The sequence below is a fragment of the Leptodactylus fuscus genome, chromosome 3 (genome assembly GCF_031893055.1).
Source record: "Leptodactylus fuscus isolate aLepFus1 chromosome 3, aLepFus1.hap2, whole genome shotgun sequence".
NCBI classification, from domain to species: Eukaryota; Metazoa; Chordata; class Amphibia; order Anura; family Leptodactylidae; genus Leptodactylus; species Leptodactylus fuscus.
Genome location: NC_134267.1, coordinates 160,021,169 through 160,046,895, shown reverse-complemented (window position 1 = coordinate 160,046,895; position 25,727 = coordinate 160,021,169). Strand labels below are relative to the sequence as shown.

At 39.9% G+C, this 25,727-nt stretch overlaps 1 protein-coding gene across 1 annotated transcript in view; it reads left to right on the top strand.

The window, feature by feature from the left end:
- NAALADL2 (N-acetylated alpha-linked acidic dipeptidase like 2) overlaps positions 1 to 25,495 on the top strand; it is a 378,602-nt gene extending 353,107 nt beyond the window's left edge. The window contains exons 13-14 of the mRNA XM_075269559.1: positions 11,525 to 11,720; positions 25,297 to 25,495. Of these exons, the coding sequence (XP_075125660.1) occupies positions 11,525 to 11,720; positions 25,297 to 25,495 (395 nt within the window). The remainder of the gene's footprint in view (positions 1 to 11,524; positions 11,721 to 25,296) is intronic.
- Positions 25,496 to 25,727: the final 232 nt, after the last annotated feature.

Here is a 25,727-nt window from a genome sequence, read left to right as displayed (position 1 = left end):
TTGTTACACTTCTTGAGGTATCTATTGGCAAATACTAAATATGCTACTAGTACAGTCTGTCCATCTCAAGTAGCGTGGAGTTCCATTATGTTTGATAACTTGCCTGACAAAGATGTGAAAGGCTCTTCTATCAGTGCAGTATTGGCAGAACAGTTTTAAGGTCATAGGACCTGTAAAAAAATTTTTTTTTTAAAAAAAATTGTACATTCATAGCAGTATTTAACATCCAAAAATAATTCTTGAATAACCAGCTGTGCACATGAGAAGACATATTGGAGAAGGTAAATAAGACTAAACTGCAATACTAAAGATAAATTATGGGCAGGAGAGTTGATAAGTGCACAACGAGTTGTAAAAGTGAAATTATGGCCCGTTGCACAGGAAAACACATAATGGAAGCAAGTAATAGCATTGAAGCATTTGAACAGTACCATTCTCCTGGTGGCACATTCCCTTCCTCCTCTTCCACTATATTTATTTCCAATACTCCATCCTCTTCTCTGAGGCTGTGTTCAAACGGAAGTCAGTCTCCTGACCAAATTCCTGACCAAAAAAACTCAGTGTGAAGGGGCCACACGGTGGCTCAGTGGTTAGCACTGCAGCCTTGCAGCGCTGGAGTCCTGGTGTTCAAATCCCGCCAAGGGCATAAAACCATCTGCAAGGAGTTTGTATGTTCTCCCCGTGTTTGCATGGATTTCCATCCCATATTCCAAAAAAGACATACTGATAGGGAAAAATGTACATTGTGAGCTCTATGTGGGGCTCACAATCTACATTTAAAAAAAAAACAAAAAAAAAACTCAGTGTGAACACATCCTTGGACATATTTCCTTCCTTGTACCTTTTCCATTCACCACTCCTGAAAGATTGGTCTGTGTAAGATTTCAGCAACCCCAGGAGAGTTAAGGGTGCATGCACACTGAGTAACGCCGGGCGTGTATGAGAGCCGTACACGCCGGCATTACGGCAGACTGCCGAACACTTCCCATTCACTTCAATGGGAGCGCTCGTAAACGCCGCTGTTACAAGCGCTCCCATTGAAGTGAATGGGAAGTGTTCGGCAGTCTGCCGTAATGCCGGCGTGTACGGCTCTCATACACGCCCGGCGTTACGTAGTGTGCATGCACCCTTACACTGAAATGAACTAATTTAGGCTCACCTGAAAATTGAATTTAACTTAAGAACACACCAAAGTTATGAGCTCTCCCAGGGTTAAGGCTATGTTCACATGGAGTTTTTTGGCAGCAAATTTTGACGCAGAATCCACCTCAAAATCCGCTGCCAAAACCAACTCCCATTGGCTTCATTGGCTTTTTTCCACTAGCTAGTAGCAAAAAAATGAAGTGAGATAACCCTTCTTGCTGCAGATGATCCTTCTTGCCGCTCCCTCCCAATTAGGCCCATTCATTTGGGCTTAAAAAGAAATGGAATGCCGTGATGGGATGCCGATGCACTGCACTGGCATCCTGTCGCGACTAGCCGCACGTAATGTTCTCATGTGGAATTCAAATTCTGCCGTGTCAACATACCCTAAGGCTAAGGCCCCACGGACCGTAATTGCAGCGCTAAAGCACTGCGGAAAGAATCGCTGCGTGAACGCATTGTGGTTGTTTCCACAGCGCTTTTAAGAGAAAGTTCACAGGATTTTCCTCTGCGGACTTTCTCTAAACATTATATCTAGGGGAAAGCCGCCAGCATTTCCGTAGATATAATTGACATACTGCGATTTGCAAAGCCGTAATGGCTTTGCAGATTGTAGCATGTCTGCGCTGTGATTTCTTCTGCAAAGTGGGCATGGGATTCGCATGAATCCCATCCCCTTTGCTTGCACTGCAAAACACCACAATTTTCCTGTAGCGTCTCCGCTGTGGGCAAATCGCGGCGTTTACATCCTGTGGGGCCCCGGTCTAAGATGGACTTCCAGCAGCAGTTTACGTGTGAAACCTTCAGTTACATTATTTTAAAAATAAAATTTAAAATAAAATTAAAAAGCTTAACTCTTTAAAAAAAAAATCTCAAATTACCACCTATTCTCAGATCACACATACACATGTAAACACATCAAGTTGGAAAATGCCCAAACTATAAACATATAAAAATATTTATCCCATATGGTGAACACATCAGGAAAAAAATCTAAAGGGCTGAACATTCATTGTTTTCACAATTTCACCATACAAAAAAATTAAATAAAAAGTGATCAAAAGCTATGGGTGTCAGAATATGGCAACTCTTATGAGCGTGAGCTCATAAAATCCTACTAAGATGGTACTACACTCCTCTAAAACCTTGTAATGAGATTCTGCAGTGCAATTACGCCTCAGTCGTTTAAACTGCCCAAATGGGACACCATTAGTCACCCTGGCATTCTTGTCCTTGGTCCTGCTCTTCCAAGTGAGGGGTGAGTGATCTGTCGCTAAACGGAACTGCCTCCCAAGCAAATAGTACCTCAGGGCCTCTAATGCCCATTTTTTGGCCAGACACTCCTTCTCCACTATGCTGTAGTTCTTTTTTGCTGGTGTGAGTTTCCTGCTCAGGTAGGTGACTGGATGCTCTTCTCAGTTCACCTCCTGAGACAGGACAGCTCCCAGCCCTACATCTGATGCGTCCATCTGGATCACAAACTCCCTCCTGAATTTGGGTGTAATTCGGACAGGCGATCCACACAAGGCCACCTTTAGTGCCTGAAAAGCACTTTCGGCTTGGTCATTCCACTGCACCACAACGGACCTTTTACCCTTTAGAAGGTCCATCAGGGGAGCAGATACTGTGGAAAAATTGGGTATAAACCGCCTGTAATACCCAACGATGCCCAGGAATGACCTAACTTTTTTGGTGCTCAGAGGTCGAGGCCATTCCCAGATAGCGTCGACCTTGTTGACCTGGGGTTTGATTATACCACAGACAATCACATACCCCAAATAGCATGTCTTTTTCATCCCCAAAGCACACTTTTGGGGGTTGGCAGTCAGACCGGCTGCTCTCAAAGAATCCACTACAGCTTGTACCTTAGACAAATGACTCTCCCAGTCATTGCTGAAAATGATGATGTCATCCAGATACGCTGAGGCATACTTTCTATGAGGAATCAACACTATGTCCATTAACCGTTGGAATGTAGCTGGGGCCCCATGGAGCCCAAATGGTAACACGACATAGTGAAAAAGTCCCTCAGGGGTGATAAAGGCAGTCTTTTCTTTGGCGCTATCTGTCAGGGGTACCTGCCAATATCCCTTAGTGAGATCAAGCGTAGAGAAGTACCAGGTCCCTCCCAGTCTTTCAATAAGGCACAAATAACAAAAACAAACACCTTCTCAGCTGAGAACTGACTTAAACATAGGAACACTTTTCCCTGACTATACAGGAGGCTGGCTACCAGTCTCCCACCTTGGCAAGGACAACAGGTGGCACAGTACCTGCTCTGTAGGTTTGGTATGGAGAGATCAGCTCTGTCAGTGTGGTGCCACCCTGCTAGTCTTCACACTCAGAATGTTATTAGGGCCTGATTAGTCAGCTGACCCACCTGATGTGAACCTTTACCATACACCCTTTAGGTGCCTGGCTGGAATGTACCTGTCTTCCCAGACCACACCCTTCACTCTCTCACAGAGTATACACAATAACTCGTACAACAAACTATTCCTGCCTACTGATTCTGCTCCTATGTGTTTAATCATCTAGATTCATAAGGGGACATATATTAGGAGGGCTATACTGAAAAAGTTATGATGTTCTTTTGTTAATTGCATTAATCATAAAGTTTGCTGCACATGTGTTATTACAGCCATATGGGCCAGCAGTCTTCTGGTATACTGAGGCCTTAGTATATTGTAATATGCCTACCCTCTGCTCCTTATGTGCTTTGAATGTACACTATTGCCAGTGAGACAGTGCAGCATTGGGGAAATTTGGGTGGTGCCAGATTACACTACCTGAGAATATTACAATATGTCCCCTCTTTTCTTTACTTTTTCTACACATTAAATGCACACTGTTTCACCAGTGAATATGAATAGGGTAGTTTATAATGTATTATACTCACCATGAATGTTGACTAGTCTAGTGGTGGTGATTAAATGGATGCAGGGACGGATTATATTAAAGGTGAAATTTGTGGTTGCCGGGGCCCAAGGTTGCAAGGGGGACCAATAGTAACTGCACATTTGCCCTCATTAGAATCCAATTTCATAATCAACTGTACAGATGTATAGAACCCAGAGTGTAATAAGCAGAAGCACAAGGGAGGTGAGTAAACATTATAAACTGTGTTACTTTCCTTCCCTGGGCTCTGGCACATCATCTTCAGGGCTTTTTTGGTCTCCTGAATAAATTGAAGGACAAAGTAGTCACTGTCTAACCTAATGACACAAAGATGCAAGTGCCGTACACCAATATGACCAACAAAACTGCTGAGGCCCAATCTCAGCCCTCATTAGTCCCTAATGTCTTGCAGGAGGCTGGAATAGGACATTGTGGAGGCCAAGGGAGTTGAGTAACAGTCTTTGGTTCACTTTCCCCGGGCTTCTGCTTATTATACTCAGGTGTCTGAAGAAACCACAGCGTATATTAGTAATTTGTGAAACCAAAATTCCTGGAAAATTTGTAATGAGGACCTGTTTGGTCAACCATATATACAGTCATGGCCGTAAGTGTTGAAACCCCTGAAAGTATTTCTCCAAGACAATTATAGCATTCACATGTTGTGTTATACACATTTATTTTTTTTTATGTGCATTGGAACAACACAAAAAAACTGAGGAAAAAAAGGCAAATTAGATATAATTTGATACAAAATTCCAAAAATAGGCCAGACAAAATTGTTGGCACCTTTTCAAAATTATTGCTAAATAACTTTGAAGCTTGTGATGCTCGATCAAACTCACCTATGGCAAATAACAGGCGTGGACAATATAAAAATCATATCAGATAAAAAGGTGAGATGACGACTCAATCTTTGCATTGTCTCTCTGTTTGTACCACACTAAGCGTGGAGAACAGAAAGAAGAAGAACAGTTTGAGTACTTGAGAATCAAAATTGTGGAAAAATATCAACAATCTCAAGGTTACAAGTCCATCTCTTGAGATCTTGATGTCCTTTGTCCACAGTGCTCAACATAATCAAGAAGTTTACAACCAATGGCACTGTATCTAATTTCCCTGGACATGGACAGCATGAACTATCTGTTGACATTTGAATGTAATTAAACGCTATGCTGGGGACCCACGAGGACCCCTCACCTGTGGAGAAATCTTAAAATTGATGTTGGTAGAAGGCACCCTTCAAATATGAGGGACCTGGAGCAGTTTGCAAAAGAAGAGTGGTCCAAAATTCCAGTTGAGAGATGTAAAAATCTTGTTAATAGGAAGTGATTGATTTCAGTTATTTTTTTTCCAAAGGGTGTGCAACCAAATATTAAGTTGAGTGTGACAATACTTTTGTCTGGCCCATTTTTGTCATATTAGGCCTTTTATCTCATTTTTTTGTGTTTTAATATACACAAGAGAAATAAACGTGTATAATAAAACATAAAATGAAACACTTCATTTTCTGTAGATTATCAGGGGATTATCTGGGATTTATCAGTAGAGATGAGCGAGTACTGTTAGGATCAGCCGATCCGTACAGCACGCTCCATAGAAATGAATGGATGCACCTGGTACTTCCGCTTTGACGTCGGCCGGCCGCTTAACCCCCCGCGTGCCGGTTACGTCCATTCATTTCTATGCGAGCGTGCTGTTCGGATCGGCTGATCCGAATAGTACTCGCTCATCTCTAATTATCAGGGGTGCCAACTAGAGATGAGAGAACAGTAAAATGTTCGAGATTCGATATTCTTTTCGAGTAGCCCCTCAATATTCGACTACTCGAATCGAATATCGAACCCTATTATACTCTATGGGGGGAAAATGCTCGTTTCAGGGGTAGGCAACATTCGATCAAATTATACTTACCAAGTCCACGAGTGAGGGTCGGGCTGGATTCTCCCCGAGAAGTCTTCTCCGTGCAGCGTCCCTGTGGCATCTTCCGGCTTTGAATTCACTCTGCCAGGCATCGGGCCTGGGCAGAGCCGACTGCGCATGCCTGCACTACAAGCGGGCATGCGCAGTCGGCTCTGCCCAGGCCCGATGCCTGGCAGAGTGAATTCAGAGCCGGAAGGCGCCACGGGGAAGCTGCACGGAGAAGACTTCTAAAGGTAGGAGAAGAACCAGCGTTGATTGGCCGACTGTATAGCATTCAGCCAATCAATGCTGGTTCTGCATCAAACTTTTACATTCGAATAGCGAGTGGTACTCAATCAAGTACGAGTATTTTGAATACCGTAGTATTCGATCGAATACCTACTCGATCGAATACTACTCGCTCATCTCTAGTGCCAACACTTACAGCCATGATTGTGGCACATTATACTTTGTGGAGAGACCACTGTGGGACATTATACTGTAAGAAGGAGCCACTGTGGGACATTATACTTTGTGGAGAGACCACTGTGGGACATTATACTGTAAGGAGGGGCCACTGTGGGACATTATACTTTGTGGAGAGACCACTGTGGGACATTATACTGTAAGGAGGAGCCACTGTGGGACATTATACTTTGTGGAGAGACCACTGTGGGACATTATACTGTAAGGAGGGGCTGCTATGGGACATTATTCTGTAACAGGGATCTTTGGTGTGAACACCCCTTGGCCCATAGTACCCTTAATCTGCCCCTGACTGGATGGTCCATCTTGTGTGAATCAACCTTGTTTTTACAAATATTATAGCTTTTTTTATGCAAAAAGAATAAAAGTTATTTTTTGTAGGAGTCAACAAATTGAATTTTCCTACTGATGAACTATCCACAGGACCCCACACAGATCATTTATTCTTGCAGCCTCCGGGTGCTGGAAGCTTCTAGCAGAAGAGCATGTACTGCGCCACTTCTAGTGAAGTAACTGGAGCTTCTGACACCTGGAGGATAGAACAGGGTCCTTTTCTGACGTATATGTTTCCAATAGAATGGGTACTATAAATCCCCTGTGACAATTTGTCCCCTACAGATATGTGAAAGGAAAAAAAAAAAAAAAAGTTATTGCTTTTGGAAGGCAGGGGAATAAAAAAATGAAACCGAAAAAATGAAAAATGAGTGTGGTGGGAAGGGGTTAACCTTTGCTATTTATGATTGCTTTTTAAATGCTGGAAGTATCTGAAATAACTTCCTATAGAAGCAGTGTGATAATAAATCATTAGTTCCACCGCTGCTGACATTATGGCAAGTGATTGATAAGTTGGACAGTTTTGCTTTATATGGTGATGGAATGCTTTAGGTCTTTTCTTACACTCATAGCTTTCACCTAGGGGGATATTAAGCCATATTTTAAATACTAGTTAGACAGCATGCTGAGGGTAACATTCTACTGCATGTCTCCTTCAGGGAGAAAACTTACAAATTACTTTATTAAGCATAACATCTTTAAAGTTTACTGAATATAGCCCAAAGAAACATTTATAGTAATAGCAGTTTTGTGACACCTTTTTCTAACTTCTATGCGAGCTACTCTTCATCTCACAGCCAGATAAGCTATAACGGTATGAAAAATGCTGTAGTGAGTAGTTATGCATCCCATGATGCAGATCACACAAGTAGTTTGCTTAGGGCCAATCTCATTATTATACTTATTTCTTGTATTTTACAATCTTATGTAATCATGCTGCAGGTAATTAGGTCAGCACAATCCGCTGGTGTCTCCGGCATATCATTTACAGATTAGTTAATGTTCTCAGTGTTTGTTAGAGAGTCTGAGCTATGATCTTTTCTGGAATAACTGTGCTCCATGAAAAAGGTGAGACAGTCTTAAAGGGAACCTGTTACATGAAAAATACAGTCTAATCTGCAGGCAGGATGCTATAGGGCTGAAGGAGCTGAGCAGACTGATATATAGTTTAGTGTGGAAAGACAGGCAAGTCAAGGCATACCCCGAATAGCATTTCAAACAGACATTACATGCATGAGAAGATAGCCCAGCCATAATAAGGAAATCATGACTGGGTTTCTGACAAGCACCAGAAAGTTTCTGCATTCATGGTCATATCCATTGGCTACCAATCAAGACATCAAACTGTCACTACTAGGTTCATACTAGCGCTTAGATTTCCTTATGCGTTCTCAAAGGAACCCTGTCCACCTAAAAAAGTGGTTAACCACAGACCCCATAGACTATAATGCAGAATCTCAGGCGGATTCGCCCAAACACTACAGTGAATCTAGCATAAGATGATTAATTTTTAAAACTCTACAAAATTTTCAATTATCTATATTAGCAAACATGTTTACATTTTAATTGTCTACACAGTATATGGTTATGTACTGTACATAGGAAAACCCCTATAATAATTGGTATTGTGATGCAGCAAAGGTAAGAGGCCTGATAATTTTGGCACATCTCCAGTGGTCCATGTGCAAGAAGCTTAAATAGATTGTCCAGGCAAACTTTTTATATTTTAAATAGGCCAGGAGAGATTTTAAAAAATCATGCTCACCTGTTCCCGATGTTCTGGGGTTCTTCCAGCATGATCTAGTCCTTCTGCTGGTCTGTCTTCACAAAATGAAACTGCTCGCCAGCTGTAATGTCGCCGTGATAGATAAAAAGAAAATCTTTGAGTTGCCATATTCTACCCCCTCCTATCTTTTTTATATTTCCATGTATAGCATTTTACTGTATAGGATAAATATTTTTATGTTTATAGATCTGCCACTTTTGGACATGAAGAAGTCTAGTGTGTGTGTGTGTGTTTTTAAGCAGCAGCTGTTCTGTGATTGGTTCATTTGAATTTAGCACCAAAAAGCCTCTCTTTTGGCGCTAAATACAAATGGCCAAATCGTCTATTCATAGTAGGGCAGCCAATGGCAGTATCGACAACTGCTCCATGATGTTTTTTATTTATTTTTTTTATAACTACTCTGACCAATGTTATTTAGCATCTCTGTAATACACAACATAGTATCACAGCAGCCCACCTGTAATTCATTCATTTGAATTTAGTACTATAGCACCAGTGTCTTTTGTGAGAGTGGGACTAACACTATTACTAACTGTGGTCCCGCTATCACAGAAGAGACACTGGTGCTTTAGCGCTAAATTCAAATGAGCCAATCACAGGAAAGCCATTGCCACTCTTGGGATAAAAACTGTGTTATATTACCAATGGCATCAACTTGCTGCCTGTAAATATGACCAGTTTGATGGTCCGGCCTTGGAAAAAATGTCATGTACATGCTGGAGCCAGCATTCCTATGTCTGAAGAATGCAGGAGCAGACAATGGGTGGATACAAAGGTACTGATAGGCATGACAACTGATATAGCAGGAGCAATGCAGAATACTGGGAGTAGAACAGAAGAGAAAGAGGAGAGTGCAAAGAAGGTAACATCAGACACAGTGAGGCATGACCAGAGTTGCAGGAGACAGGGCTAAAGAAGCAGGTGGGTGAAATACAAGACACTTTAGGCTAAGTTCATACAGAGTTTTTTGGTCCGGAACCTGAGACGGAGGCCGCCACAGGTTCCAGACCAAAAGCCGGGTAGCCAGGACTGAAAGCCGGTGCAGTGCACCGACATCCAGTCACGCACTCCGCCCCAGATTAGGCCCAATGAATAGGCCTAGTCCGGAGGAGGGTGTGCCTTTAAGCTGAATCGCGAGTCGAAATCGCCTGAAGAATGAGCACCTCACTTCTTTTTTCCGGGAGTCGACAGAAATGGCTCCCGAAAAAAAAAAAACCTGAGTGACTCCTATTGATTTCAATGGGAGCCATCTTTTTGGTCAGGATTTTGATCCCTTAGAAAGGAATCAAAGGAATCAAAGAGATGATGTGGACTAGTAAAAATACAGTGGAGGTATTGCAGAAGATAGTAGAGGGGAAGCAGGTGAATACAGCAACAACACCTGGGTAAATGTAGAATTCTGGGACAACAGGAGCATGGAAAATGCAAAAAAAAAAAAAAAAAAAATTCAAGTAATAAAAAAATTAGCCTCATAGCATTGCAGAACATATAGGAAAAGCACATGTGTTTAATAGTTATTTATAACAGTCCCCAGAGAAACTCTTTAAGATTTACAAAAATATTTTACATAAATTTGACACAATTTGTTTCACTTCAGCTCCAATGTTGTGAATTTTTTTAAGCTTCAGCAGTTTTTGTTTCCTTTTTGTTTACGTCAAAAAGAAGAAGTACAAGTCCCTAATTTTTATTTCACCTTCCGGCTAAAGCCCCACAGTGCGGAAACACAGCTTTTTTTTGTTGCAGATTTTGCTGTGGTTTTTTGAGCCAAAGCCAGGAGTGGATTAAGTGAAAGGGAGACATATAACAACTTCCTATATAATTCCCATTCCTTTTGTAGACATTCTTGGCTTTGGCTCAAACAAACACAACAGAATCTGCAACAAAAAAAAAAGCTGCATTTCCGCAATGTGGGTCCTTAGCCTTCTGGTGAATCCCCTCCTGCTTCAAAAAACTGACACAAAACTTATCACAATAAAAAACCCAACTGTGCATTAAACCACTCTAAGGTTGAGGCCCCATGTTGTGATAAGGTAGCTTTTTGTTGTTGCAGATGGCTACAAAAGGAATTGGAATTATGTAGGAAGTTCTTATACTTATCTCTTCTGCTCAATCCTCTCCTGGCTTTGGCGCAAAAAAGCAGTAAAATCTGCAACAAAAAAAGCTGTGTTTCCTCAATGTAGGGCTTCAGTCTAAAGTTCACATAACTAATAAAGGCATAATAACAATTTGGAACTATTAGTGCAGAAAATATTGTGTTAGGATATACAAAAGAATAGGCAAAATAATAAGTATACATTCGTTCAGATCAGTAATCCATATGCATGACTCTTCCTGTTTAAAATACACATATTCTTTTTTGCTTTACTTTGATTTAAGTTTCTTCCAAAGTATTAAAATCTGCTGATCCTATCTCAGAAGCTCCAAGGACTCTGCCATTAAACACTATATTAGTCTGGACATTCAAAGGGACAAATTTAGTATCGTGTCAACCCGGCTATTAACTGTGCTTTTATTTATTTGTAAAAAATTGACTTCATTGTTTAGGGATACAATATATTTATTACCTTTATGCAGATCCTATTTCCTGCCTTATTAAAACTGAAGGCGTTTTAACCCATAAATAAAGTTGCTTAATATGAAACAGCATGTTAACATAATTTATAGGTGTTATCCTTTTACAATGTTACCATTTTGTTATCGGTGTAAATTCAGCAATTTTATCACTGGATGTGCTGCTCCATGTAATTCAAAACTCATAAAAATGCTGCCTTCTCATATTTCTCCAACAGCAACTATACATTTCTGTTACAAAATCTGCATAAATCAAACTTTTTCTTCACTTCTTCCTTATTTCAATAAAATGTTATTTGTAAATCAGAAAATTCTGACTAAACCTTGACTTAAAATTGTGGTAATAATCATATATTACAAAAAAAATTAGATTTTGGATATTGTTAACCATGTGTCATCTGATTTTAGGTGATGATGTTTCCACTGACTTAATAGAAATGGCCAAGTGCTTAAGAGAAACTGCACAATTGTTCCAGTCTAATGAAATGAGACCAGCAAATGACCCCAAAGAAAGAGATCCCATCAGAGTCAGAATGTTAAATGATGTTCTACAAAATATGGAAAAGAATTTCCTGACCAGTTCCTCTGCTCCTGGGCTTTTCAGGTGAACATTTTTTTTTTTAAACAATTTAATGAATGACCTAATAGAATATGCAGAATATTTTCTCTCTACGGATATATGCACGCAGGGGAATTTGGAGAGGATATTGAGGTGGTCCTCTGCCTTAACACCCTCTCTTAGGCTAAGGCGCCACGTTTTTGTTGCAAATTTTGCTGCCTTTTTTTGAGCCAAAGCCACAAATAGTTACAGAAGAAATCGGAAATATATAAGAAGTACTTATACTTCTACCATCTACCAAATCCACACCTGGCTTTAGCTCAAAGAACAGCAGCAAAATATGCAACATAAAAGCTGCATTTCCTCAACGTGCATCTTCAGCCTTTTCTAGAAAAGTAGATCTGTGAAGATGTTCAAACAATTCTGGATAATACCTCCGTTTAGTAGTGTTACTGACTCCCTTTATCATCATCTTCCATTTACTGTACTGCTGCTAATGCAACTCCTAAATATCTACCAGTACCACCACTGCCACCACCCAGGCAGACATGTTCTGCACCCTGGTCCACCATATTACATCCATCCTTCTCCTTGATGTATAGGATGTTACATGATAGACTCCATGTTTAGTTCAATTCATTTAGACAATTAGTGCATTATGAAGGACTAGTCCAAGGGCTACATCATTGTACTATGTGTTCATCTTCTCTGATATAAGAAAGGTATATGAGCAGAATTTTACCTGCATATATGTTAGAAAATAGTAGAATTTCTTATGTTATAAACGATAACTAAAATGATAAAACTGGACTATCCTTTTAATTCCAATATTGTAATTCATTCTCTTGTTTTGAATCCTACTTCTGAATCTCTTGTCTGGCTCAGGTTTCAACTAGTGCAATGTCAATACTTTCTTAGAAATCCAATCTTAGATCTAGTTTGCAGTGTCAAGACCAGCTTGAGTACATACTTGACAATGTCTTCGGTCCTGATTTCTCCTGATGGTAATAAGCTACTTTACACTTTTGCCTTTGTTTGCAAGAAAAAGTGGTCCTACTTGTCTATGGGTTTTTAAATCATACAGCTCATGTTATTCAGTGACAAATTGTACTGTATGGTCTGAAATGCACTACAATAGTATGCTGGCAACAGAATTGTGCTCCTGCCTTTTGTTGACTTGACTTTTTCATTGCTGTAAAACACATTTTCAGATAATTTCAGAGAGCATGCAGCAAAATTTATTCCTCTTAGGAACAAGTATAAATGTCTTAAATCAAACCCCCATGGCTTACAGCTTGGTTGAAAGTGCAATAAACAATAAAACAAAGGTCATGTAAAAAAATATAACTGTGAAAGGCCAGCTGTAGCTTTGACAGTTGCAAAGCATGTAATAAAGTCTGTTAATAAGGAAAAAAAATGATCTAAAATGCATAATGAATGGTAGGTGGCCAATATTGAAAATCAGATGGCCATGGAAAGTAAAGCAAATAGTTTGTCACTGGATACCAAGAAAAAGCAGAACAGGGTCTGTATTTCCAGAACGAGATGAAAAGGTCGATACAGGTATTGCCAATGCTGTTAATAAATTCAATTACGGTAATATACTAAATTGGATAAACAAGGAAATGGTCCAGTCTAAACTAAATAAATTAAACATGGACAAGGCTTCAAGTCCGGATGAATTATATCCACAAGTACTAAAAGAACTCAGTTCAGTCATTGCCATGCCCCTGTTCCTAAATTCTAGGGATTCTTTAGTGACTGATGCAGTTTCAATGGACTGGCGAAAGGCTAATGTGGAGCCTATTTTCAAAACAGGGTTTTAGGTGAAAAAATTCAACTCAAGCTGGGTTTTACCCAAATATACCCAATTTTTTTTTTATTTATTTATTTTTTAAAAACAAAGTTGTACAAATGCCAATGTATCTCAGACTTACTAAAATGGCCACCACCATATTGATTGTGTGGGGAAAAAACAAAAGATACTTGAGTCACAGTGACATTCTGGCACCACATGACAAACAGCTGAAACCTTACCATGCTGATGTCATGTACATTATATAAGGTTCTGCAAGCATGAATGCAAGGCATTGCAGTGACGGTGGATGTAAGGATGGATCTGTGATTAATCTCATTACATAATACAGCAAACACTGGGTGCTGAAAAACTTATAAATTGCAATATACCAAGATAATCTTAAGAACAGGAAAGTTTAGTCATATTTAATCAATCAGGCAGATTATTAAAGAAATCATAGATAGGAACTGGGCCAGTGTGAAGGAACTGGAGAAGCCCACATCAACATTGTGTTGGCAGAGCGACAATTTACATAATTTACAGAAAAATGTGGGACGCACCTTGCCATTGATTTGTCATTTAGTGATGTACAAAAAAGTCCCATATGGGAGATGACCACACTTAGCTGCTGTAAAAACTAGCAGCAGCCACCACCACTTGAGCTTGCCTTAGATTTACTCCAAGCAGGTGTTTTAGATACTGGGGCTGCACATCATGTGGAATACTAACTACTGCAGCTGCCATCATCCTCTTTCTCTGATTTCACCATGGCACCTGACCCGGGTTGCCAGGTATTATCCGCATAAGAATTATCGTTGGATTCAGTAATTTTATGATCTTCCCAAATTTTTATATTTCATAATGAGAACAGGATTCCTCTATATCCTCACAATTCCTAACAGATCTCCCCTAGTGCCCCTACAAGCTCTACTACCTGTGTCACTCTCCCTGACGCTAATACATCCACCAACACCCACGTCTTTCACCTCTATCTTCCTCCACATCTGAGAACACTGGCAGTTCTCATCCAACTCAAAAGAAAGACGTAGTCTGGGACTTTGAGGAATATATCTCTTAGCAGATGTCACATGATTACTAGAGAATGGGATCTGTGTCAGTGAAGAAGACATGTTTAACAGTACAGAAAAAAAACATGGTAAATTATGTGTTACAACAGTGGAGGAGAAAAAACACACACAGAACCCTGGCTCAACATTTGTGGTTCACTGCTTTCATAAACATCTATATTTTCAGGAAGTATGACAACACTGTGACTACTGTTGGGGCTGTCAAAACCAGAAATAGTGTTGCTGTTGCCAGCCACATTCTTATTGTCAGTACCTGCACAAGTGTTTTTTTCTCCTCTCTGTTACTGTCTATTCTTTCAAGAGAATACCAATCTATGTAGGTCTCAATCTGTCTTGCATGTTCATGCATTATGTTACACAACTAAAAGAAAAAACTGCCATTGCCATTTCCTAGTTCAGAGAAAGGATCCCTTGGAGATAGAAAAGCTACAAAGGGGAGCCAGAATAGGTTTCAAAATGGCTCAAATGCTTTCTCACAGAAAAATAGCATTGATGTTCTTGTAAATGTATAGAATTCTTGAATTTATCATTCTTACTGTATCTGCTATGATGTGTCATGCATTTTAGCTAAAACTGTAGAAAAAAGGATACAATGGTGTGAAAAAGGGGTTTATTCAGGGAGTTCAATTATTTATTGGGACTCCTTCTCCTATCCTGTTCCATCTCTGTGTCATCTCTGTGTCTCGTGGTTGTCTCCCCCCCCCCCCCCCTTACCACCCTTATCCTCTTTGACATTTTTTGGGGTTTATGTGACTGATTTCTACTTATTTGGGGATATGATGGGTAGCCTTTCCCTCACTGATGTCTTTCTTCTATTTGGTTTTTGTACTTTGTTTAAAAAATCATTTTTCTTCAATAAAGATTAGTTTAAACAAATAGGTATTTATTGGTACATTATCTTTGATTCAGCTGGTTAAACTATACTACCTTTGACCTTCTACTGTAGTATTGTGTCACACTATGTAACAAAAGGTAAATATATATAAATATATCTGACCATGTCGCAGAGAACTCAAGAGTTGCACATAGCTCTTGAACCACTGGTTTGTGAACACTGGTGTAAGGATTCTGTGATTGGCACAATATGAGGACAATATGTGGTAGCTGTTACTGTATAGAGGCTTCTGGAAAATATTGTATAGAGATTTTGTGGTTGACGCTGTGCAGGAACACTCCAGCTGACCAATGTTGCTGGCACTGTATAAATGTTATGTTATCATCAACTGTCCTTCTTTTGGAAATGCAGTCCTACTTTTCCCAAGATTCCTCTGAACCTTTCTAATCTTCAATTGTCCCTAGAGTCATTTTTAATAAGGAAATAATTTTCATTAATACTATCCCTAAACTATATTGCTCTAAGTGTTTCAAATTAAAGTATGAATTGTATTACAGTTCAGTTTGATGCAATGTGGGCCATTAAATGGTTTATCTTCAGATGACATTTACAGTAATATGTAAATGACTTATGCAGACAAAGATGCAAGAAAAACTTGATCTTTCCCACAGTAAACCATAAATATGCCTTTTGGACTTAAAGCAATAATTGGGAGTTTGTGACTGTGTTTTGCATGTAGACAACACATCAGGAAAAACTATGCCTGACACTGCTGATGCCACCTTCATAGTGATCTATTTTGAGAGCACAATAGCTAAGCATAGCTGTAATAAGATTGGTAACGTTGGCAAAAATAAATATGCGTTTGTAGACAAGTATAGTAAATGATGTCTCAGTGTTGCAGTGTTGCCTTGCAGCGCTGGAGTCCTTGGTTCAAATCCAACTAAGGACAACATCTGCAAGGAGTTTGTATGTTCTGTGGTCTATACTGATAAGGAATTTAGATTGTGAGCCCTATGTGGGACCATGACTGAAACTGTTTTTAAAGCACTGAAGAATATGTAGATGCTATACAAGTAGGAGAGAGAAGTTTGCCTACGTACTAAAATTATGGCTGTAATGATTTATGAAGTGTGTTTACAGACTTTGAACAATGATTGCTGCTGCATTTATGTTCACTATGTACTGTGTGTTACCATGGTAATAGAATTATGAAATATTCTAAGTAAATATTCTAAATTATTTCTTAAATTAAATAAACAAAATAAATTCTAGCTGTATTAAGTATTTATCTATATGAAAATTGAAGTTTCCAATTTTCACTGTGGAAAATAGTACTACTCTGCTTAAGTTAACTTAAGACTCATGGGTCCTAGTGCAATGCTTATCTTAAGCCCCCCTTTGTAACTTCATCCTTCAATCATCAGCTCTACCATCTGTTCATTTTGGCAGCATTTACAGAAACCATCTCCGTGCACAGAAGCTTCCTATCATTCCCATTCACTGTCGACGTCTTCCACATACTATTCATTGCAGCATGTTTTGCTGCAGCCTCCCCCAGATTCCCTCATTGACTATATGCTGCTGACCAACAGCGCTATTTTTCTGTTTTGCTATTAAAGAGGACCTTTCATGGCTGCTGGAAAGCCGACAGTACACTGAATTTCGGCTTTCCCAATTTTTGCCCTGGGTAAAGAGCTTTCTGTGCCAGTACAGTAGCTCTTTACAGTCAGAAGGGCGTTCCTGACAGTCAGTCAGGTACGTCCTTCTCCACAGCAGCGCCTATCGCACTGTACAGTGTGAGCGGAGAGGAACGCCTCCTACCTCTGCTCACAGTGCTCATCCATAGACGAGTATTATCAGGAGGGAAGGAGGCGTTCCTCCCGCTCACACTGTGCAGCACGATAGGCACTGCTTTAAAGAAGGATGTACCTGACTGACTGTCAGGAACACCCTTCTGACTGTAAAGAGTTATGGTACCGGGACCAAAAGCTCTTTACCCAGGGTACAGATCAGGAAAGCCGACAGTGTGCTGAATTCAGCGCATTGTCGGCTTTCCAGCAGTATATAGAACTGCCTGTGCCCCAGACCATGACAGGTCCTCTTTAAAGAGTTTATTTTCTCCTTTCTGACAAGGGAAGGCCAAAAGGCCTGCACACAAAGAGCAAGGGTCATACATGTCTGAAGTAGATACTGCCAGCCATTAAAGGAAAACAGAAAGAAAATCAAATCAGTTGATCCAGCCCTAGCATGCTGAGGATGACCTACATAGACTCCTAGGTCCTCATAGCTAGTACTAGGATGTCCTATGAAAATGTACTCAAAATATAGAAGCCAAAGGTAAGCCTTGGCCATATTCATAACATGACATTGGCAAGGCTGATTTTCCACTCTACATAATAGTTTAATTTTATTGTATTAAAGTTAAGCACTATAATCAAAAACATTTGATATCTTAGCATTCTCAAGAGAGAAGATCTCTAAAATAAACAGCAGCCATCCATCACAATGTACCAAAGTCACGCCATGCCACCTGGAATTTAAATGCTACAATCTTTGGGAATATTTAGCCCTTCCCAGCATATTATAAGCCCTACAGTTTCCACATTTACGTCTCTTTAAAATCTAAAATGATGCATCACAATCACAAAGGTTTAATACACAAATGATTAAAGGTTAGAGATAAACGAGTACTGTTGGGATCAGCCGATCCGAACAGCACGCTCCATAGAAATGAATGGATGCACCTGGTACTTCCGCTTTGATGGCGGCCGGCCGCTTAACCCCCCGCGTGCCGGCTACGTCCATTCATTTCTATGCGAGCGTGCTGTTCAGATCGGCTGATCTGAACAGTACTCGCTCATCTCTATTAAAGGTGACTGGATGTGCCAATGTGTATGGAGGTGTCCTGATTTTCCCTGATAGCAGAAGCATTGGGTATGTCTGATAACAACATGCCTAATCCTGCTTTCTCAGAAGAAATAAACCATTGCCAAAGGTGCACCTGCTGGAAACAATAGCTTCATATTCTGTACCCACTGAAATAAACAATCTATACACTGTGGCCCTCGACTAAGTAAAATATACTCAACAAAATCTATGTATAAATCTGCTGTGGCCCCTATAATCTGTGAAGTGCTGTCAAATATGATAGTGCTATATAAGTAAGGGTGGGTTCACATCTGCGCCTGTACCCGCTTTACCCAATCCAGCTGGGTTTCTGTCTTCTGCCCTGAGAAACTGGACAGGGGACGGAAACCCAGCAGTTAGTTTTCAAACCCATTCAAGTGAATGGGTTTGAAAAGTGAGCGCCCGTGATCATTTTGTAACTGTTCGCGGCGAAGCCATTTTTTTTTAACCGGACACAAAGTCCTGCACAAAGACTTTGTTTCTGGTTAAAAAAAAATGGTTTCGCCATGGACAGGTACAAAACGCTCAAGGGCGCTCACTTTTCAAACCCATTCACTTGAATGGGTTAGAAAACTGACTGCCGGGTTTCCGTCCCTTGTCCAGTTTCTTGGGGCAGAAGACAGAAACCCAGCTGGATTGGGTAAAGTGCACACGGGCGCAGATGTGAACCCGCCCTAAGAAAAAATAAATACATCTCAGCAGAGATCCTTCAACTTTAGGACTGTACTATATGTTTCCTGTATTGAGCAATAATGGCATTAAGTCAGTCAAGAAAATATCAAACTGCTTTCATGGTACTAACAAAGGAGACTATAGCATAAAATACACCTGACGTCCCACTGTAGTGGCTAAGACTGGATATCTCCTTCTTTCAGACCATTGGTGTCCATTGATACAGGATCTAATAGATTGCCAAGGCAGAACAATAGTAACACATGATGATACAACAGGAGATATCCTAGATATAGTAGGATATTAGATATCCTAATGGGAAAATAAATGAAAATTACCAATAACCCTTATTTAAGGATGGTACAAGACAGTGCATTAACTCCTTTGTTCTCCACTGCCCACTCTCAGGTCCTGGAGTAAAAATAACATCAAGTACCATTAACCATTAACACAACAAAGATTCAAGCAATTAAAATTGACATAAAGGTTTTTGTATATATTGTTCTGGAAGGTCACCTCCAAAGAATAACGTTTTCTGCCAACCTCACCTCTCCTTATCAGCACAATAAAAATTAAATAGGATATCTAAAGGACACATAATATAATACAGGGCAGAGGATTAATTATTATCCCGATATTTGTTGAAAAATAATTGAGGATTACAATAATTCCACATTTAAAATCTATTACATTTATGTGCTCATCTGAATTCTACCATTTCATTATCTTTTATTTGCTTGCACATATAAAGCATTTACTCTTGAAATGTCATACTGTATGCATAAACCACAAGAAAATAAGTCAAAAGAAAGAGTGATGTATTGTGTTTTGTTTGCTTGGGGCTTCTCCTAAAGCAGTATGTTGTTTCAGTGACCAATAACAGCCTGGCTGGTTGCACAGACCAGGTTTGGTTCTATGGATAATAGGATAGATCAGCAATCAAAAGTAAATACACAATGTAAAAATATATTACAGTATATATTAAAATATTGAAAGTAAAGAGGACCATTTTTATGTCTGTTTTATTAACTACAGTACTTGTCTTCCCTATAACATAACTATTCTGGAGCAGCTTTAATTGTATAGGGACTGTGTCACTGGGATATGTCCTATTGGTTAAATCATGATAAGTTATATTTAATTATGTTAAACATAGTGTTCTGAATTTTTGGTGATCTAGTGTTTAACTTTCTCTTTTGTTATTTATATTTTTTTTAAAAATAATAATAATTTGGCAATTCTAACTCTTGCCACTAAGTCGAAATTAGTCTGTGACTTCCTAACTCCTGGAGATGGACCATAATCAATGGGGTCCCTTGGGATCCATAGCTGTCCATTAGAGATGAGCGAACACTAAAATGTTCGAGGTTCGAAATCCGATTTGAACAGCCGCACACTGTTCAACTGTTCGAACGGGTTTCGAACCCCATTATAGTCTATGGGGGGAAATGCTCGTTTCACAGGTACGCAACAGTCAATCAAATTCTACTTACCAAGTCCATGAGTGAGGGTCGGGCTGGATTCTTCTCCCTGCGCAGCGTCCCTGCGTCCTCTTCCGGCCTTGAATTCACTCTGCTAGGCATCGGGCCTAGGCAGAGCCGACTGCGCATGCCCGTGCTACAAGAAAATGGCCGCTTACAGAGTAAGCGGCCATTTTCTTGTAGCGCAGAGATGCGCAGTCGGCTCTGCCCAGGCCCGATGCCTGGCAGAGTGAATGCAGAGCCGGAAGAGGACGTGGGAACGCTGCGCAGGGAGAAGACTTCTAAAGGTAAGAGAAGAACCAGCGTTGATTGGCAATGTATAGCATTCTGCCAATCAACGCTGGTTCTGCATCGAATCTTAACTTCGAACAGCTAGTAGTATTTGATCGAGTACGAGAATTTCAAATACTATAGTATTCGATCGAACACCTACTCGATCGAGTACTACTCGCTCATCTCTACTGTCCATCATTTGACAGACCATGTTTTAGTTCTTCTGGTCCTGTGATGGAGAAGAACAGAAACAATGACATAGGTGTGAATCTAGCATAAACTGAGGGTAAATGGGCAGAATTATCCCTAGACTTTTATTACTCTAGCCATTAGTTAGGTTCATCAACATACATTATACAGTGTGAAAACTATAGAAATAAACATATTGTAAGTAGACTAAATCTATTCATCTAATAACAGAACTGTAAATGTACCAGCTTCTTATGTAGGTTCTAATAGGACTTGACTAACCCTAAAGGCTAGTTCACACGGGGATTCTGCGTATGCACGTTCCGTTGCGGCTGCCACGACAGTATGCCGTTTCGGTGCACTAGCATACCATCACAGCTTTCTGCTCCGGATTAGGCCCAAATGATTAGGCCTTGTCCGAAGAGTGCTGTCGCGAGGTGGACGCCGTGGCTGAATCAGCCTCAGAATCCACCAGAAGAAATGGCAGCTCGCTTCTTTTTTCCACTAGTGGGAGCAAATCGCTAGCAGAAAAAAGAACGCTAGCGGTCTACATAGACCTCTATTATGAGGGGGCGGATTTTGAGGCGGATTCCACGCCAAAATCTACCCCCTCTTTCCCCATGTGAACTAGCCCTAAGGCCAAGCAGGAAAAGGCAACAAAACCAGGTTCAGCCTCTTCCTATACTTTAAAATGATCTGTCTATTTTCTAGAACACATTCTGTGATTTTCACTCATGTATAACTTTGTATAAGACTTTATGCTGTGCCAGTTACATTATTCATTGTGACACACACTGTATATATTTCTAACTTTTTCTTACAATAGATAAGAAGCATGAACTTTATGCAGGCAGAGATATGATTGTGTTAACAGCACAATTCATGTCATCTTGTATTGTGTCCTTTACATATCTTGGTTTTGATGTTATCATTTCAGAACACACATCTTCTCACCTATTGAATTGTGATTGTATGGAAGAAAATGAACCAAGTTAAATAAAGTAACAATTTATTGAGATCTAGAAGCAGCCTTAGAATCAAAAGAACACCAACCCAGATCCCCTTATATGACCCATTCTATTGTTCATTAGTCTGCATATAATCGGATCTACACCTCCGTACGTTTTGACACCGCCCCAGTGCTGAATACATATAAGTACGGCAATGCACTAGTACATAGTAGTACATAGTAGTTTATACTATACATGAGAATATAGGGGCTTTTATCTGCTATTACATCATTTTATAACAAGGCTAAGATTTTAAGACTTAGATTAGACACAGATCATTATTTATTTTTTTGTTCCTGATAATAGACAGTTATTAAATATTTACTAATTGACTTTTATTGTTCAAGTAGTCCCTCATTTAAAGTCAGACAGAAGAATTGAGTATATATATATATATATATATAGATAGATAGATAGATAGATAGATAGATAGATAGATAGATAGATAGATAGATATAGATAGATAGATAGATAGATAATTCAATTATTAAATGCAATTTGGGCAATAAAATATTCCAGCAATCAAGAAAAGATAATTCACTAAAACAGACATCATTATACTGTAAATCATTACACTAAAAGAGGCCATATTGACCTAATGCCAGGCAATGTGAGGGTTGCAGGATGCAAACAGGCCCACATGGTGTATAGTAAACATTGCACAGGTGCAAAATACTGATAAAACGTGAACTCACACACCTACAATCCATGGTGGATATCTAGTATTCTAACCCCACATTCACACGGCTATGCTTCATCTATGAAACTTGGTCCATGTGTTGGCCAGATTTACTGGCCTGAACAGTATGCCAAGAGAGGGACTCCTAGTAGTATTATTATCTATGATGCTAAGAGTTCCCTGCATCCTAGCAACATACTGACTTGTACTATAATCAGTATGGGACAGTATGTCGCTGAGAGGCAGGGGGTTCTAGCAGCATAGATAAGTGTAACGCTAGAGAAGTCTCTCTCTTGACATACTGTTCAGATTGGTAATGCTTCGTTCACACTTGCGCCCCTGTCCAGTGTTTGCCATTGTGCCTTGTTTCCGTCCTCAGCCCTGGCGAAACTGGACAGGGGACAGAAACCCGGCTGTCAGCTTTAAAATCCATTCACTTGAATGGGTTTGTAAAGGTGTCCGCCTGTGGTCTGTCTACAGGGAAACCGTTTTTTTTTAGCCAGACACAAAGTCCTGCATGTCCAAGTTTGTGTCTGGCTAAAAAAAATGGTTTCCCCATAGACAGGCCGCAGGCAGACATTGGCAGTCACCTTTACAAACCCATTCAAGTGAATGGGTTTTAAACCTGACCACCGGGTTTCCGTCCCCTGTCCAGTTTCACCGGGGTTGAGGACAGAAACCTGGCAAAATGGCAAACACTGGACAGGGGCGCAATTGTGAACACCCCCTTAATCTGACCAATACACAGACCAAGTTTAATGAGGGAAAGTCAGTTATATGAATGCGGGATATATGTACACAGAAACTGCTTGTATACGGTGATAATATGAAGTGCACCATGCTGGCTTGAATGAGACCCAAACTATGAGATCAGACAGGTTGTCAATCTACATCACATACCCATTTTCCATCAACCAAAATAGCAGGTCCTGGCTGCATTCTGCAAAAAAATGAGTTATTAACCATACGGTATTAATAGATATTTTGGCCACAATACACATTAAAATAGACATCACTATAATCAATAAGTACAACAGCAAAACTCTAGTAACTCCAACTTCAATGTAACTATCTGGCTTGTGTATAGAACAGGTGTTGATCATAAGCAGATATAAAAGGCAAACAGCATGACTATTCCTATGAAATACAAATGGTGAAGAGCTGTACTGGAAAAGCTGTAGGGTTATTTATATACAGTGGCCCTTGGTGGAAATGGAATTGTTAATATACTAAAAACCATCCTTATGTTAAACTGTGCATATTCCTGACTCCCTTTATGGGGATTCTGCCGCAATGTGTTAAATCTGTTTCACTAGTTACGTCCCAGATGATCTGCCATAGTCTTTCCTTGTTCTATTTTTAGAGGCGATTTTGTTTTCCTGGAAGCTATAGCACGCACACTAGTCTGATGTTTACTTCACTTAGTGAGTGCAACTGATTTCTACCCCAGTGAATACTAGGAATGTAATGTTATTGCTTATTGGGAAATTTTTTAGGAAAAGCTGTAAGAGAGACAACCTGTAATGCCACTACTCTGATGATATATTGCAGTAGTTGTGCTGTCCATGTCTTCTGTCCTTGTATATACTTTTGCCTTCACCCAAATATGATGCTTGTCCAGACATTGGCTCCCAATAGCCACCATGTAGGAGCTCAGTATTAGGCCCTCTAAATAACAAAGTAGGGAGTTGCAATGTGAAATAAAAAGTATTAGTTGTTAAAAAAGGATCCAACCAGTTATTTGTATATGCTTAGAAACATCATTAGTATCAGAGCGTCATTGATGGACTGACAAAGGGAATCTCCTCCCTCTGTTAACCCCTTATAGTCTGCAGATTTCCATGGCTATACAGTATGTTGATGACCTATCCTTGGGCTAGGTAAAAAATATCAAATGGTTGGCTGCCCAACACACTTCACCACATCAACTTGGTATTGTCGCTGAGTCCGTCATTTGAATGGCGTTGAGCTGCAAATATGCCATGTTACTCATGAAAATGTTGAAATAGGGCTGTGTGGTGCTCAAGAAAGGACATGGTATCAATATCATATTATGTAAAATAGTAGCTACATACAAGGTGCAAATGACATTTCTCACCCCTGACTAAAGAAAATTAAATCACATGACAAGTCCATAACAAGTTAAGTCACATGACAAGTCTTGCAACATTTGCTCCAATTTTAAAGTGTAGCCCCAAATAGAGGGATTGGCACAGAAACCATTGGCACAACACATGAACATATGTGGGAAAGGTGCATTTAGGAAGACTTCTGGGTCTGTAGCCATAGGTACTAACAGAAAAGGCTAAGGCCCTGTTCACATGGAGTAACATACCGCTCATTCTGACACGTAAACACAGAAACCCATTGACTTCCATCTTACGCACACTACACATTGAAATCAAGGGGAGGCTTTTTAATCCATTGATTTCAATGTGTTACGCGCGTTAAACGGAACCCGTTGACATCAATGGGTTTCGGTTTTGATACAATCACTCTGACACGTGTCAGAATGAGCAGCGCGTTACTCCGTGGGAACGGAGCCTTAGTGTTTCAAAAACATAGTGTACATACTTTTCAGATCTTGATAACTTTTATAATTGTGCCTTAATACATCTCTGTAAATGATTAGAACTTAACACATTCTTAACATTTTCATACAGTATTTCTCTTTTTCATGCTGCAGAAACATCTTGTACAGATTGGATGAAACATCAACTCGATTTTCGATACTTCAAGAAGCACAGGATCATTGCAAGATTACAAAGTCAAATGAAACCCTTATGACAGCTTTGCAAGAGGTGTTGAACTGCATTAGCTCTGCTCAGTTATATTTCAAAGAAGGGCTACACCTGTTCGAGAGTGACTTGGAAGAAAAAGACTAACAAGTTATTTCAGGCTCTATCCACATAAATATTGTTCCAAATAATTCAGTAAAGGTCATATTTAACGAACTGTTAAAGTTCTATCTAAATCTATATGAGGCCGCTAACAGTAAACCCACGCAGAGTTACTATCTTAATATAAATTTCTCCACACAGGTGACTGCTATTTCATACAATGTGATGAAACAGATTGTGAATTTCATTAAAAATTGGACAAGTTTGCTTTTCTTCC